The 13,123-nt window shown below is 37.8% G+C and overlaps 1 protein-coding gene across 2 annotated transcripts in view; it reads right to left on the reverse strand.

Annotated features, from left to right (window-relative positions):
- The window catches only part of PARG (poly (ADP-ribose) glycohydrolase), a 192,857-nt gene that overhangs the window by 88,104 nt on the left and 91,630 nt on the right, over positions 1-13,123 (reverse strand). For both annotated transcript variants that reach the window (XM_005883121.2, XM_014530716.1), the window contains exons 8-9: positions 11,319-11,411; positions 5,410-5,567 (exon numbers count right to left, since the gene is read on the reverse strand). In XM_005883121.2, coding sequence (XP_005883183.1) covers positions 5,410-5,567; positions 11,319-11,411 — 251 coding nt within the window. The remainder of the gene's footprint in view (positions 1-5,409; positions 5,568-11,318; positions 11,412-13,123) is intronic.

The following is a 13,123-nucleotide window of genomic DNA, read 5'->3' on the forward strand; positions in this document are numbered from 1 at the left end:
TACTGTAATGGATTTGGCCAAATGTCATCTTTAATGACTTCTTCTGACTCATCTGCACCTGCATCAGAATGGTCAGTAAACCAGGTAAAGAAGCTTTCTGGTTCCTCATGCTATCTCTTCCTGCTGGCTTTATTCTGTGTTGACTTGAACGTTTCGTCAAATCCTTTCCAGATTTCCATTTGATTTTAGTGGCCTTTGAAGATGGATCACCACTCTCATTCAGATAAAACTCTTTGGAAAGAACTTTATTTTCAAAGTAAGGATTTTCTTCAAAATAAAAATCTATTCTGTAACCTGATTTAATATCTTCAAATTCGGTCTCTTCAACTCTTGTCAAATAATGCAGCACCTCTTCATCCTCTTCGCCTGGCAGTGCAGACACTTGTGGATGGTTGACAAATGTTGTTACCCAAAAATTTGGGATTTTGGCAATCAATTCTGACCTCTTCTGAAAAAATAATTGGCGGAGTTTGTTATATTTCTGTTCTACTTTCAAAAATCTCCTCACTGGCTTGTTTAAGTCTGTCTATTTCATTTTGTACTTCATCAATATGTTCAATCGCTTCTTGGTGTTCTTTTTCTCCCTTTGGCACGTCCTGAGGGGTCGGCTTCTTCTCCAGCTTGGGGGCTGGAGGCAGTTTCGGTTTCTTCATTTGAGGTGAGAGTGAGGACTGGTGTTTGGGGGCCATGCTGTGAGGAAAGTCGGAGGATCTGATCACTGGGAAGTCGCCGGGTTCAAAGGCATGCTGAGCACTCCAAAATAGACTTTAAAAGTATCATGCTAAGCAAAATAACCCAGTCGGGGAAAGATAAATATCATAGGATCTCACTCATTTTTTGAATATAATGAACATAAACTGATGAACAAAAATAGAGCTGGGGGGGTGGGGTAGGGGGGGGAGGTGGGGTGGGGGGGGGGAATATACTAGAAAATAATAGAAGTAATTTTGTTATTTGCAGATTTTTAATATTTCCTACAACCTTTGTGATATCATACTATATTAGTATAGTTTTGGTAATATTATACTTAAAATCCTTTTACTCTTGAAATATTAATGTTTATTGCATGTAATATTTTAAAAAAATAATAATATACAGGGATTCAACAGTAGAGTAAAGGGTTCTGCGAATCAAATCAACAATTTGTAATATGAGGAAGCAAAAAATACCCAATCAGAAGAGCAAAAAGTATGAAGATAGTTTAAAAAGCCTCTGAGACAACTTCAAACATACCAACACTCACATTTTGGGAGTGCCAGAAGGAGAAGAGAGAGAGCAAGATATAGAAAACCTATTTGAATTAATAATGACAAAAACTTCCCCTACCTGGTGAAAGAAATAGACTTACAAGTCCAGGAAGCACAGAGAACCCCAAACAAAAGGAACCCAAAGAGGCCCACACCAAGACACATCATAATTAAAATGCCAAAGATAAAAGACAAAGAGAGAATCTTATAAGCAGCAAGAGAAAAGCCATTAGTTACCTATAAGGGAGTGCCCATATGACTGTCAGCTGATTTCTCAACAGAAACTTTGCAGGCCAGAAGGCAGTGTCAAGAAATATTCAAAGTGATGAATAGCAAGAACCTACAACCAAGATTACTTTATCCAGCAAAGCTATCATTTAGAATTGAAGGTCAGATAAAGAGTTTCACAGATAAGAAAAAGCTAAAGGAGTTCGTCACCACCAAACCAATATTACATGAAATGTTGAAGGGTATTCTTTAAGAAGACAAAGAAGAAGGGGAAAAAAGATAAAAAATATGCAAGAAAATGGTAATAAATACATATCTATCAACAACTGAATCTAAAAATCAAAATAAACAAACAAGAAATCTAAGGAACAAAATAAACTGGTGAATGAAATAGTATCAGAGACATGGAAACATGGAACAGACTGACGAATCTCAGAGGGAAGGGGTTGGGAGGTTGGAAGAGATTAACCAAAGATCTTACCTATGGACACAGAAAGTAGGGTGGTGAAGGCCTAGGGCGGGGTGGGAACCAGATAGAGGGAAGCAATGAGGGGCAAAAAAAGGGAGACATCTATAATAATCTCAACAACAAAAATTTAAATATATATATGTATATATGTACATTAAAAACAGTTTGAAAAACAGAAAAAAAGCAAAAGTGTTAAATGTTTTTATCTCAACACCCAGTGGTATTTTTAAATGTTGCATCAAGCTGCATTTTTTAAAAAATATATATTTTATTGATTTTTTTACAGAGAGGAAGGGAAGAGGGATAGAGAGTTAGAAACATCGATGAGAGAGAAGCATCGATCAGCTGCCTCCTGCACACCCCCTACTGGGGATGTGCCCAACACAATGAAAGAGAATTACAGGCCAATATCCCTCATGAACATAGATGCCAAAATCCTCAACAAAATCTTAGCAAATCGGATCCAGCAGTACATCAGAAAGATCATACACCATGACCAAGTAGGATTTATCCCAGGGATGCAAGGATGGTACAATATCCGCAAATCAATCAACGTGATACATCACATAAACAAATTGAAGGAAAAAAACCACATAGTCATATCAATTGATGCAGAAAAAGCATTTGACAAAATTCAACACCCATTTTTGATAAAAACTCTCAGCAAGGTGGGAATAGAAGGATCATACCTCAACATAATAAAAGCCATATATGACAAACCCACAGCCAACATCATACTCAATGGACAAAAACTAACACCATTTCCCCTAAAAACAGGAACAAGACAGGGATGCCCACTCTCACCACTCCTGTTCGACATAGTACTGGAAGTATTAGCCATTGCAATTAGACAAGAAGAAGAAATAAAAGGCATCCAAATTGGAAAAGAGGAAGTAAAACTGTCCTTATTTGCAGATGACATGATATTATACTTAAAAAACCCTAAAGACTCCATCAAAAAACTATTAGACTTAATAAAAGAATTCGGCAATGTAGCAGGATACAGAATTAACGCCAAGAAATCTATGGCATTTCTATACACCAATAGTGAACTTGCAGAAAGAGAGACTAAAAAAGCAATCCCATTTACCATCTCACCAAAAAAATTAAGCTACCTAGGAATAAACTTAACTAAAGAGGTAAAAGACCTCTACTCAGAAAACTACAGGACGTTGAAAAAAGAGATAGAGGAAGACATAAAGAGATGGAAGAACATACCATGTTCTTGGATTGGTAGAATCAACATCATTAAAATGTCCATACTGCCCAAAGCAATCTATAAATTCAACGCACTTCCCATTAAAATACCAACGGCATATTTCACAGACCTAGAACGAACTCTCCAAAAATTCATCTGGAACAAAAAACGACCCCGAATAGCTGCAGCGATCCTGAGAAAGAAGAAAGTAGGTGGGATCTCAATACCAGATATCAAGCTGTATTACAAAGCCACTGTTCTCAAAACTGCCTGGTACTGGCACAAGAACAGACATATAGATCAATGGAATAGAATAGAGAGCCCAGAAATCAGCCCCAACCAATACGCTCAATTAATATTTGACAAAGGAGGCAAGAACATACAATGGAGTCAAGACAGTCTCTTCAATAAATGGTGCTGGGAAAATTGGACAGATACATGCAAGAAAATGAAACTAGACCACCAACTTACACCATACACAAAAATAAACTCAAAATGGATAAAGGACTTAAATATACGACCGGAAACCATAAAAATACTAGAAGAATCCAAAGGCAACAAAATCTCAGACCTATGCCGAAGCAATTTCTTCACCGATACAGATCCTAGGGCATTGGAAACTAAAGAGAAAATAAACAAATGGGACTACATCAAAATAAAAAGTTTCTGCACAGCAAAAGAAACCATCAACAAAACAACAAGAAAGCCCACTACATGGGAGAACATATTTGCCAACATTATATCTGATAAGGGCCTAATCTCCAAAATTTATAGGGAACTCATACAACTTAACAAAAGGAAGATAAACAATCCAATCAAAAAATGGGCAAAGGACCTAAATAGACACCTTTCAAAAGAGGACATTCAGAAAGCCAAGAGACATATGAAAACATGCTCAAAGTCACTAATCATCCGAGAGATGCAAATCAAAACAACAATGAGGTACCATCTCACACCTGTCAGACTGGCTATCATCAACAAATCAACAAACGACAAGTGCTGGAGAGGATGTGGAGAAAAAGGAACACTTGTGCACTGCTGGTGGGAATGCAGACTGGTGCAGCCACTATGGAAGACAGTATGGAGTTTCCTCAAAAAACTGGAAATGGAACTCCCATTTGACCCTGTGATCCCACTTCTAGGAATATATCCCAAGAAACCAGAAACACCAATCAGAAAGGATATGTGCACCCATATGTTCATAGCAGCACAATTCACCATAGCTAAGATTTGGAAACAGCCTAAGTGCCCATCAGTAGATGAATGGATTAGAAAACTGTGGTACATCTACACGATGGAATACTATGCTGCTGTAAAAAAGAAGGAACTCTTACCATTTGCAATGGCATGGATGGAACTGGAGAGCATTATGCTAAGTGAAATAAGCCAGTCAATGAAGGAAAAATACCACATGATCTCACACATTCATGGATAATAGAGACCATTATAAACTTTTGAACAATAATAGATACAGAGGCAGAGCTGCCTCAAACAGATTGTCAAACTGCAGCGGGAAGGCCGGGGAGGGTTGGGGGGCAGGAGGGAAGGGGGTAAGAGATCAACCGAAGGACTTGTATGCATGCATATAAGCAAAACCAATGGACATAAGACACTGGGGGGTAGGGGAGGCCAGGGGATTGTCAAGGGTGGGGAAAAAAAGGACACATATGTAATACCCTTTGTAATACTTTAAGCAATAAAAAAATTTAAGAAAACAACAACATTCTTTTGTCTTCCTTTTTAAAACTATTCCACTGATAAAATAATCATGTCTATACGAAGTCAATTTTCACTTTTGCTTTTCATGTTTTTTAAGTTTCATAAGATAATCAGCCTCATGTCTTTAAACTCAGACTTCACAAAAAGGAGGACTTTGCACTCCAGCTCTACCATTTTTAAGCACACAAAGGATACAATGTACAATGAATGTCCCTGTGACTATCACACTGAAGAGGCATAGAGTTCAGGCACTCAAAGAGGAGGAGGACAATCTGACAGGCTGTAAATAACATGGACCATGGAGTAAGACCATCTGAGATCAAGCCTCAGCTCTGTGACTTCTTGGCTCCTGGACCCTAATCAAGTTCTAGAAACTTTACTTACATTGTTTGCAAAATGGCAAAAATATCACTCAACTCACTTTATTGTAAGCAATAAGTTAAGTAAGTATACAGAAAATGTTTGGCCTGAGGCAAATCCATAAATACTATTGGTTGTCTCCATCCTTCTCTATTTCATTGTTAAAGAGATGTTCTCTGAAAACATACCGATTGAAATTAATGTCTGGGTAACTGGAATACTCCGATTTCATCTTCGCATTTCGACGTGGAAATGTGCAGAAGAACGCATTAGCTAAAAGACTGGCAATCTGTTCCTGCGACATTGTGATGGAATGATTCATCTTCTGTTTCAGGAGTGGTATTGGCTGATTGAGGAAACAAAAAATACAGACAAGAAGTGCAATAATTAGCTTAGCAATTTCAAAAGCAGAGGCACCAAATGACATTTACTAAATTAAGGTAGGAAAAATTACAGGCCATTCTTGAATTCTTAAATCAACAGTAATACCATTAGAAATATATACTTGTTTGACTGGAGATTTTTAATCAATAATAATGATAGTGAAGAGAACACAAAAGTCATTACTTATTAGTGAAAAACAAGATTGCTTTGGCAAGAAATAAAAACACACTGACCATGTAATAAAAAATTAAAACAGCCCTTGCTGGTTTGGCTCAGTGGATAGAGCATCGGCCCATAAAGGGTCCCAGGTTCGATTCTGGTTAAGGGCACGGTCAAGAGCACGTACTTCAATTACAGGCTGGATCCCAGCCCTGGTCGGGACATGTGTGGGAAGCAACTAATTGATGTGTCACTCTCACATCAATGTTCCACTCTCTAAAAATTAATGGTCCAGCTGGTGTGGCTCAGCAGTTGAGCCTCGACCCAGGAACCAAGAGGTTGCCAGTTCGATTCCCAGTAGTGGGCATGCAGAAGGCAGCCAATTGATGATGTTCCTCTCTCATCAATATTTCTATCTCTCTATCCCTCTCCCTTCCTCTCTCTCTAAAAATCAATAAAAACATGTTAAAAAAATAAATGAATAATAAAAAAAAAAAAACAATGGCAGAATATCCTTGGGTGAGGATTAACAAAAAAAATTTTTAAAAAACGATGAAACAGAAAAATGCAATTTTGACTTTAACTATTAATGCAGATGCAAAATTTTGTTCTCATTTATATTAAAGATTGCTGGACAAAGCAATTTTTCTCTTTTAGTCCAAAATAAATAATCGAAAAAAATAATTCAATAAATAAGTCTTTTCCTTCTAATTCTGAATCACACTTCACATTGACAATCTTTATAAGGCTCAAATCTAATTTTATGATAGCAATTAATAGACTATATGTATACAAACTTACATATAACTTGTAAGAAGATAGACATTTATCTAATCATTCCAAATCAAGGAAGAAACAGGACATTTTACCTTCAAAATTTTGATGTCTGAAATGCCTTCTAGTTGTACCAAACTCAAATTTATTGACCTTTTAATTCCAGTATAATATATGGGACCTGATTATTGTATCCAATAGGATTTATTCTATTCTAAATACTTAAACGATGTGTTTAAAGACATAATGGTAAAACCAAAGACCAATTGCCAATATCTCTTTTACGTATCAATTGTTAAATTCAAAATATTCCAGGGGATGCTTTTCCTTCTCCTTTCAGTCAGAGCCAGAACTAAGAATCCTGGATGCCTGCATTAACCACAAACCAGTATGCACGGAAAACTATTTATCACGTCTCATAATAAACATCAGAAATGATACTGAGGAAAGTCAGGCAAGACAAAACTGCAATACTATAAGAATTAACTTTACAGAAAATACCTATCATTGCTAGAATAAGAGTTTGCTAGAAAAAGAAAAGGTTACACTTGTAGCTCAACTATTTCTTAAGAAAAAACACAAAAAATAAACAAGAGAAACATAAAGAATTTATTTTCACTTCAGTATCCAAAATTCTCTCTCCTTTTAGGCCTTAGCAATCACTATATCTAAGAAAGAGGAAATAGCGCATATTGATCTCCATTTCCCAGCCTATACATTTATTTACAATCCAGCAATAAGTTTAGAAAAGGTAACAATGTGTCAGTGGTTTAAAGCAAACTGGTACTTGTTTTTAGTGAAAAATGAGATTTTAACTACCATTTAAGAAGTTACTCACAAATACTATTTTAAAAATTAATGGTAATATTTTAGGCTTAACAAACACAACCATTTCTTGTTCTCCTAGTAACCAAACAGTATAATTTTAAATAGAATAGATGGTTTCTGCTCTTTGGTGAGGAGAAATGCCTGAAAGCTCATTTGGGGAAAACCAGAGGATGTAAATCTTACTGTCAAGCTCTCAGCTAAGTAAGAGCCTGATTAACATAAAGATCTTTCCCAAAGTGCATGTCTAAAATTTTTTTCTTTTAATTTTCTTTTTATAAATATAATGTACCATTTAGATTTGGTCCAGAGAATGTTAATGTGATATAAATAATTAAATAACAACATATGCAACTTAACAAGTTAACTTTTACCGCAGAGATTTACATTTCAGTAGACAGGGCACAGAATTGAAGTGTTCTCCCCATTAACACAGTTATTTTAAATCAGGACAAAAAGTTGGGAACCACAAATCTGGTTTTGGTCTGCCAAGTGACTTGTAATAGCTTATATATATTTGAATATATATATTCAAAGGCATATAAAAATATGAAAACGATCTCTCCTAAAGCATGAGGGGAAGAGAAGTTTAAGTGATTTATGTCTAAAGGCTATATACTGTCAATTATGAACTAAACATTGAATTCAAAAAGCATTTAATTATGTGGAATCTAAAGAACAATATAAAAGAACAAACAAAACAAAACAGACTCACAGATGCAGAGAACAGACTGATGGTTGCCAATCGGGGGGAGGTTTGGGGAACTGGGTGACAAAGGTGAAGGGAGTAACAAGTACAACTTGGTAGTTACAAAATAGTCACGGTAATGTAAAGTACAGCATAGGGAATACAGACAATAATACTGTAATAACTATGTATGGGGCCAAGTGGGTAGTGGAAATATCGGGGGAGGGGGCAACACTTTGTAAAGTATATGACTGTCTAACAACAATGTTGTACACTAGAAACTAAATCAAAATAATACTGAATGTAATCTGTAATTAAAAAATAAAAAATAGTCCTGGCTGGTATGACTAGTTAGTTAGAGTGTTGGCCAACACACAGAAGGGTCTCAGGTTTGATCCCTGGTCAAGGGCACATACTTGGATTGCTGCTTCGATCCCCGCCCCAGTTGGGGTGTATGCGGGAGGCAACCAATTAATGTGTCTCTCTCACATCAATGTTTCTCTCTCTATCTCCTTCCTCCCTCTCTCCCTTCCACTCTCTCTAAAAATCAATTTTAAAAAATGCCCTTGGGTGAGAATTAATAAAAATAATAATAAAATTTAAAAATTAAAACAATAAAAAATAAATAAAATGAAACCACATCTTGCCAAAACCGGTTTGGCTCGGTGGATGGAGCGTCGGCCTGCGGACTGAAGGGTTCCAGGTTCGATTCCGGTCAAGGGCATGTACTTGGGTTGCGGGCACATCCCCAGTAGGAGATGTGCAGGAGGCAGCTGATTGATGTTTCTCTCTCATCGATGTTTCTAACTCTCTATCTCTCTCCCTTCCTCTCTCACATCTAATTAAGCACCATGTTAAACTTGGGGACACCAAGAACATCTCCATGGAAGAACATAAATTACAAACGAATGTGCTAAATATGATTTGCGTGCTACAGAGGGATTAGATTTGGCTGGGAGAGGTAGAGAAGGTTTTGCAGGGGAAGTAAAAACTAGAGCGTAGAGGTAGTGAAATTTTACTAGGTAAGGAAAAAAGCAAGGAGGGAAAGAAAAAAGAGTAAACATGAAACATAAGCAAGCAAATACAGGCATACCTTGTTTTATTGAGTTTTGCTTTATTGAACTTTACAGACACCTTGTTTTTTATAAATTGAAGGTTTGTGGAAACGCTGTGTCCAGCAAGTCTATTGGCACCATTTTTCCAATAGACTCATATAATGGTTAGCATTTTTTAGCAATAAAGTATTTTATAAATAAGGTATGTACATTGTTTTCTTAGACATACTACTATTGCACATTTAATAGACTACAATATAGTGTAAACATAACTTTTATATGCACTAGAAATCCAAAAAGTTCATGTGACTCACTTTATTGTAATACTCACTTTATCGCGATACTAGAGGCCCTTTAGCAGTCTGGGAGCCCTCGGGGGATGTTCCGACAGATGGCTTACAGATGGTTTTAGCCCACGGAGCAGGGCCTAAGCCATCTGTCAGAAATCCTTAGCGCTTCCATGGAGGGAGGAGAGACTCCTGCTGCTGCGCTTGCCAGCCGTCAGCCCAGCTTGTGGCTGAGCAGCAAGCCCCCGTGTGAGAGCGCACTGACCACCAGGGGGCAGCTCCTGCGTTGAACGCCTGCCCCCTGGTGGTCAATGCGCGTCATAGCAACCAGTTGTTCTGCCGTTAGGTTGATTTGCACATTAACCTTTTATTATATAGGATTTGTTTTATTGCAGTGGTCTGTAACCAAACGTAATATCTCCAAGGTATGCCCAAAACTTCCAATATAAACAACCAGATGAGTTTTACAATATATTTATCCTGTCCAATAGAAAAACTTATTTTAGACACAATGCATTAATGAGGTAAAATTAAAGTTACATAAAATTGGAAATATCACAGTGAAATGCTAACAAATACAGCACATTCAATGGATCTCAACTGAAGGTGGCAGCATGGCCCACAGGCATCTGGACATATTTGTGTTTTGGTTTGTTGTTTTTTGTGTCCCAATGACTATACTTATAGTTTTTGGGGTACCCCAATGACAGAATGGAATGTGTGAGACCATCCTATACATTCAGAAACTGTTTCACCCAAAATGTCCCCAGGGCCTCTGTGGAGCAACAGTGTTCAGCATCCACGCAGAAAGGGGGCTAGCCCTAGGAGTAAAAGACAAAGGCAAATGCAAACCACTGCTGTGGGAAATATGGGGAGAAAATCATGAACTAACCAACAACCTCTTGTGAAGGTTTGAAAATATGTTTGCAAATTCTTTGACAAATCCTTCTTTAAAGAAGTAAAGTTTAATTACCATCTCCTTGAGTGTGGGTTGGATTTAGCATCTAATTTCTACTGAATAGAAAAGTAGCAGAAGTGGTAGTAGGTGCCTTTAAAAAACTAAGTCATAAAAGGCACTGACACTTCCTTGCACTCTCCCTTGAGTAGCTTGTTCTGGGGAAGTTAGCAACCATGTCATGAGGACACCCAATCAGCTTATGGAGAGGCAGCCCCATAAGGCACTAAATTTTTTTTTTAAATATTTTTTTATTGATTTTTTTTTTTTTTTTCAGAGAGGAAGGGAAAGGGATAGAGAGTTAGAAACATCGATCAGCTGCCTCCTGCACACCCCCTACTGGGGATGTGCCCGCAACCAAGGTACATGCCCTTGACCAGAATCGAACCTGGGACCCTTCAGTCCACAGGCCAACGCTCTATCCACTGAGCCAAACCGGTCAGGGCAAGGCACTAAATTTTAAAGCAATTTGTTACATAACAATAAACAATTACTAGTAAAAAACTCCAGACAAAATAGAATATTACCAGATTATTTCTTCTATTTTTAAAAGTTAAGAAAATACCATGGCTCATTTGTTATGCAACATGCCACTTCGGGGTGGGGGAGAAATGAGTGAGGAGTAAGCCATTTGGAAGATAAAATGTTCTAAATCCATTAGTATGTTTTGAAATAATAACTACTGGGTTGTTGTTGTTTTTTTAAGTTAGAGACAATTTAAAGAAAAAGGTAAATAGAAGTAAGAGTAAGCAAACTTCAACAGTGTAAACTGAAGCTCAGAAATTGAATGCTGCATTTTTAATGTCCCTTTGTAGCATTCTCCTTAGCCTCTAACCTTTTCTAGCAAAAGCATCATACTCTTTGGCAAAAACTATTCCCCATCTTTCGCTTCTGCCTCTTTGACTTTGGCCATTAGAGTTTAATTGTGAGTCACAAGAAAGCTACTAGGAAAGACATTATTTCCACTAACCTGGGTGCAAATATTTGGCAGACAGAGTGCAATTTTCACCATATCGGGCAAAATGGACTGATATAAATGCTGGGCTTCTGCTTCTTCAAGTACCTGAAAACCAATGAAATATGTTATCAGTGATGTTTGTTAAGAACTTAAATTATATACCTGCTTTTCATAGGATCTCACAATAAGGCACATTATTAGTACCAACAAATGCACAAAGGTGAACTTATAAATTCATTTTCAAAATGTATGTAATTCACCATAATGCCCTCTGAAAACTAATATCCCAAATATCAAATATCTCTCATATCAAAATTCACAATCAAATAAAACACAAATTAAAAAAACAGTACATTCTGCCCCTGTTTACGTCAATAAGAAACTGATTGACCATCAAGAACTCTCTCAGAAACCCTCAAGGACCCATCTAGCTTCAATAGTGTAGAATTTAAAACCATCATAAAAGTCACACTCATTATTTCGGAGCATATTATATGTGTCAAATCTAACCTCTTAGATAGTAAACAGTGAAGTTTCTGATGACCTTAGAATTTTCCTTTTTCAGGTACCCTTGGGAAGTTAAAACCATAATTTCCATGTCATAATTTAAAGTACAACAAAGATGACAACCATGGCCTATTGTTATCTTTTATAATTTGCCATCTCTAATAACTTTTAGAAATTACTTTAGGCCTTTTGACACAATTTCACTCTAAATACCAAGATACTTCTTTAAAAGTACTGACGATAACAACACCTTTAATTTGGAGATACAGTCAAGATTAAAGTAAATTATTTATCTACTTGAAATGACACTTGAACTAGAAGCCACCTTTATAATCCAGTCTGATCCTGTCATTATTACAAAGAAAACTGAGGGGAATGAAGTCACCTGATCATCCTAGATTGTGAAGATCAATTAAGCAACTAGTCAGAACTAGTGTTTTTGCCTGTATTCAACAGCTCTCCCCACTTCCCTGTGGGACCAATTTTTGGGATTGATGAGATCATAAATATCTATGAATTTTCTCAGCTATCAAAATATAGATGTTCACAAATATCTATAGATTTCCTTTGCTATGAGTTGAAATTAAAAATATCCATTCATCTAGACAGGGTTTGTGTGTAAATAGAAAAAGTAACAAAGATCATTTATATTCACTCCGGTTTTACAAGGAGTTTCTAACATTAAGAAATGTCTTTATACCAAGACTCTAAAATTTAACCTATGCTTACCCCCTCTTTAAATTAGGATAATGGGAAAACTGAAATTCCAAATGAACAGAAAGGTATTTGCAATTCAGGGATATTTTATCTAATAAAGAGGGAATATGCAAATTGACCGCCATGCGGTAACGGTCAAAGATGGCTGCACCCACAGCAGAGGCAGGGATTCCATAACACAAGATGGCTGCACCCACAGTGTAGGCCGAGTTCCTGTAACGAGCCTTAACGAGTAATCAGCAGGGACCTGAGGCTGCATGGCGCTGGGCTGGGGCAGGGGACCTGAGGCTGCACCCCCTGCCCGGCAGGGCTTGACAGGGAACCTTATGCTGCGCCCCCTGCCCGGCAGGGCTTGACGGAGACCTCAGGCCATGTCCCCAGGCAGGGCTTAACAGGGGACCTCAGGCCACGTCCCCCCCCAAGCGGAGCTTGACGGGGGACCTCAGGCCACGCCCCCGGCCAGGCCAGGGGACCTGAAGCTGCGCACCCCACCATACCAGGCTTGATGGGGGAACTGAGGCCACGCCCCTCGCCCGCAGGGCTTGACAGGGAACCTCAAGGCACGCCCCCGCCTGGGGGGCCTCAGGCTGCGC

The sequence above is a fragment of the Myotis brandtii genome, unplaced genomic scaffold, assembly GCF_000412655.1.
Source record: "Myotis brandtii unplaced genomic scaffold, ASM41265v1 scaffold766, whole genome shotgun sequence".
NCBI classification, from domain to species: domain Eukaryota; kingdom Metazoa; phylum Chordata; class Mammalia; order Chiroptera; family Vespertilionidae; genus Myotis; species Myotis brandtii.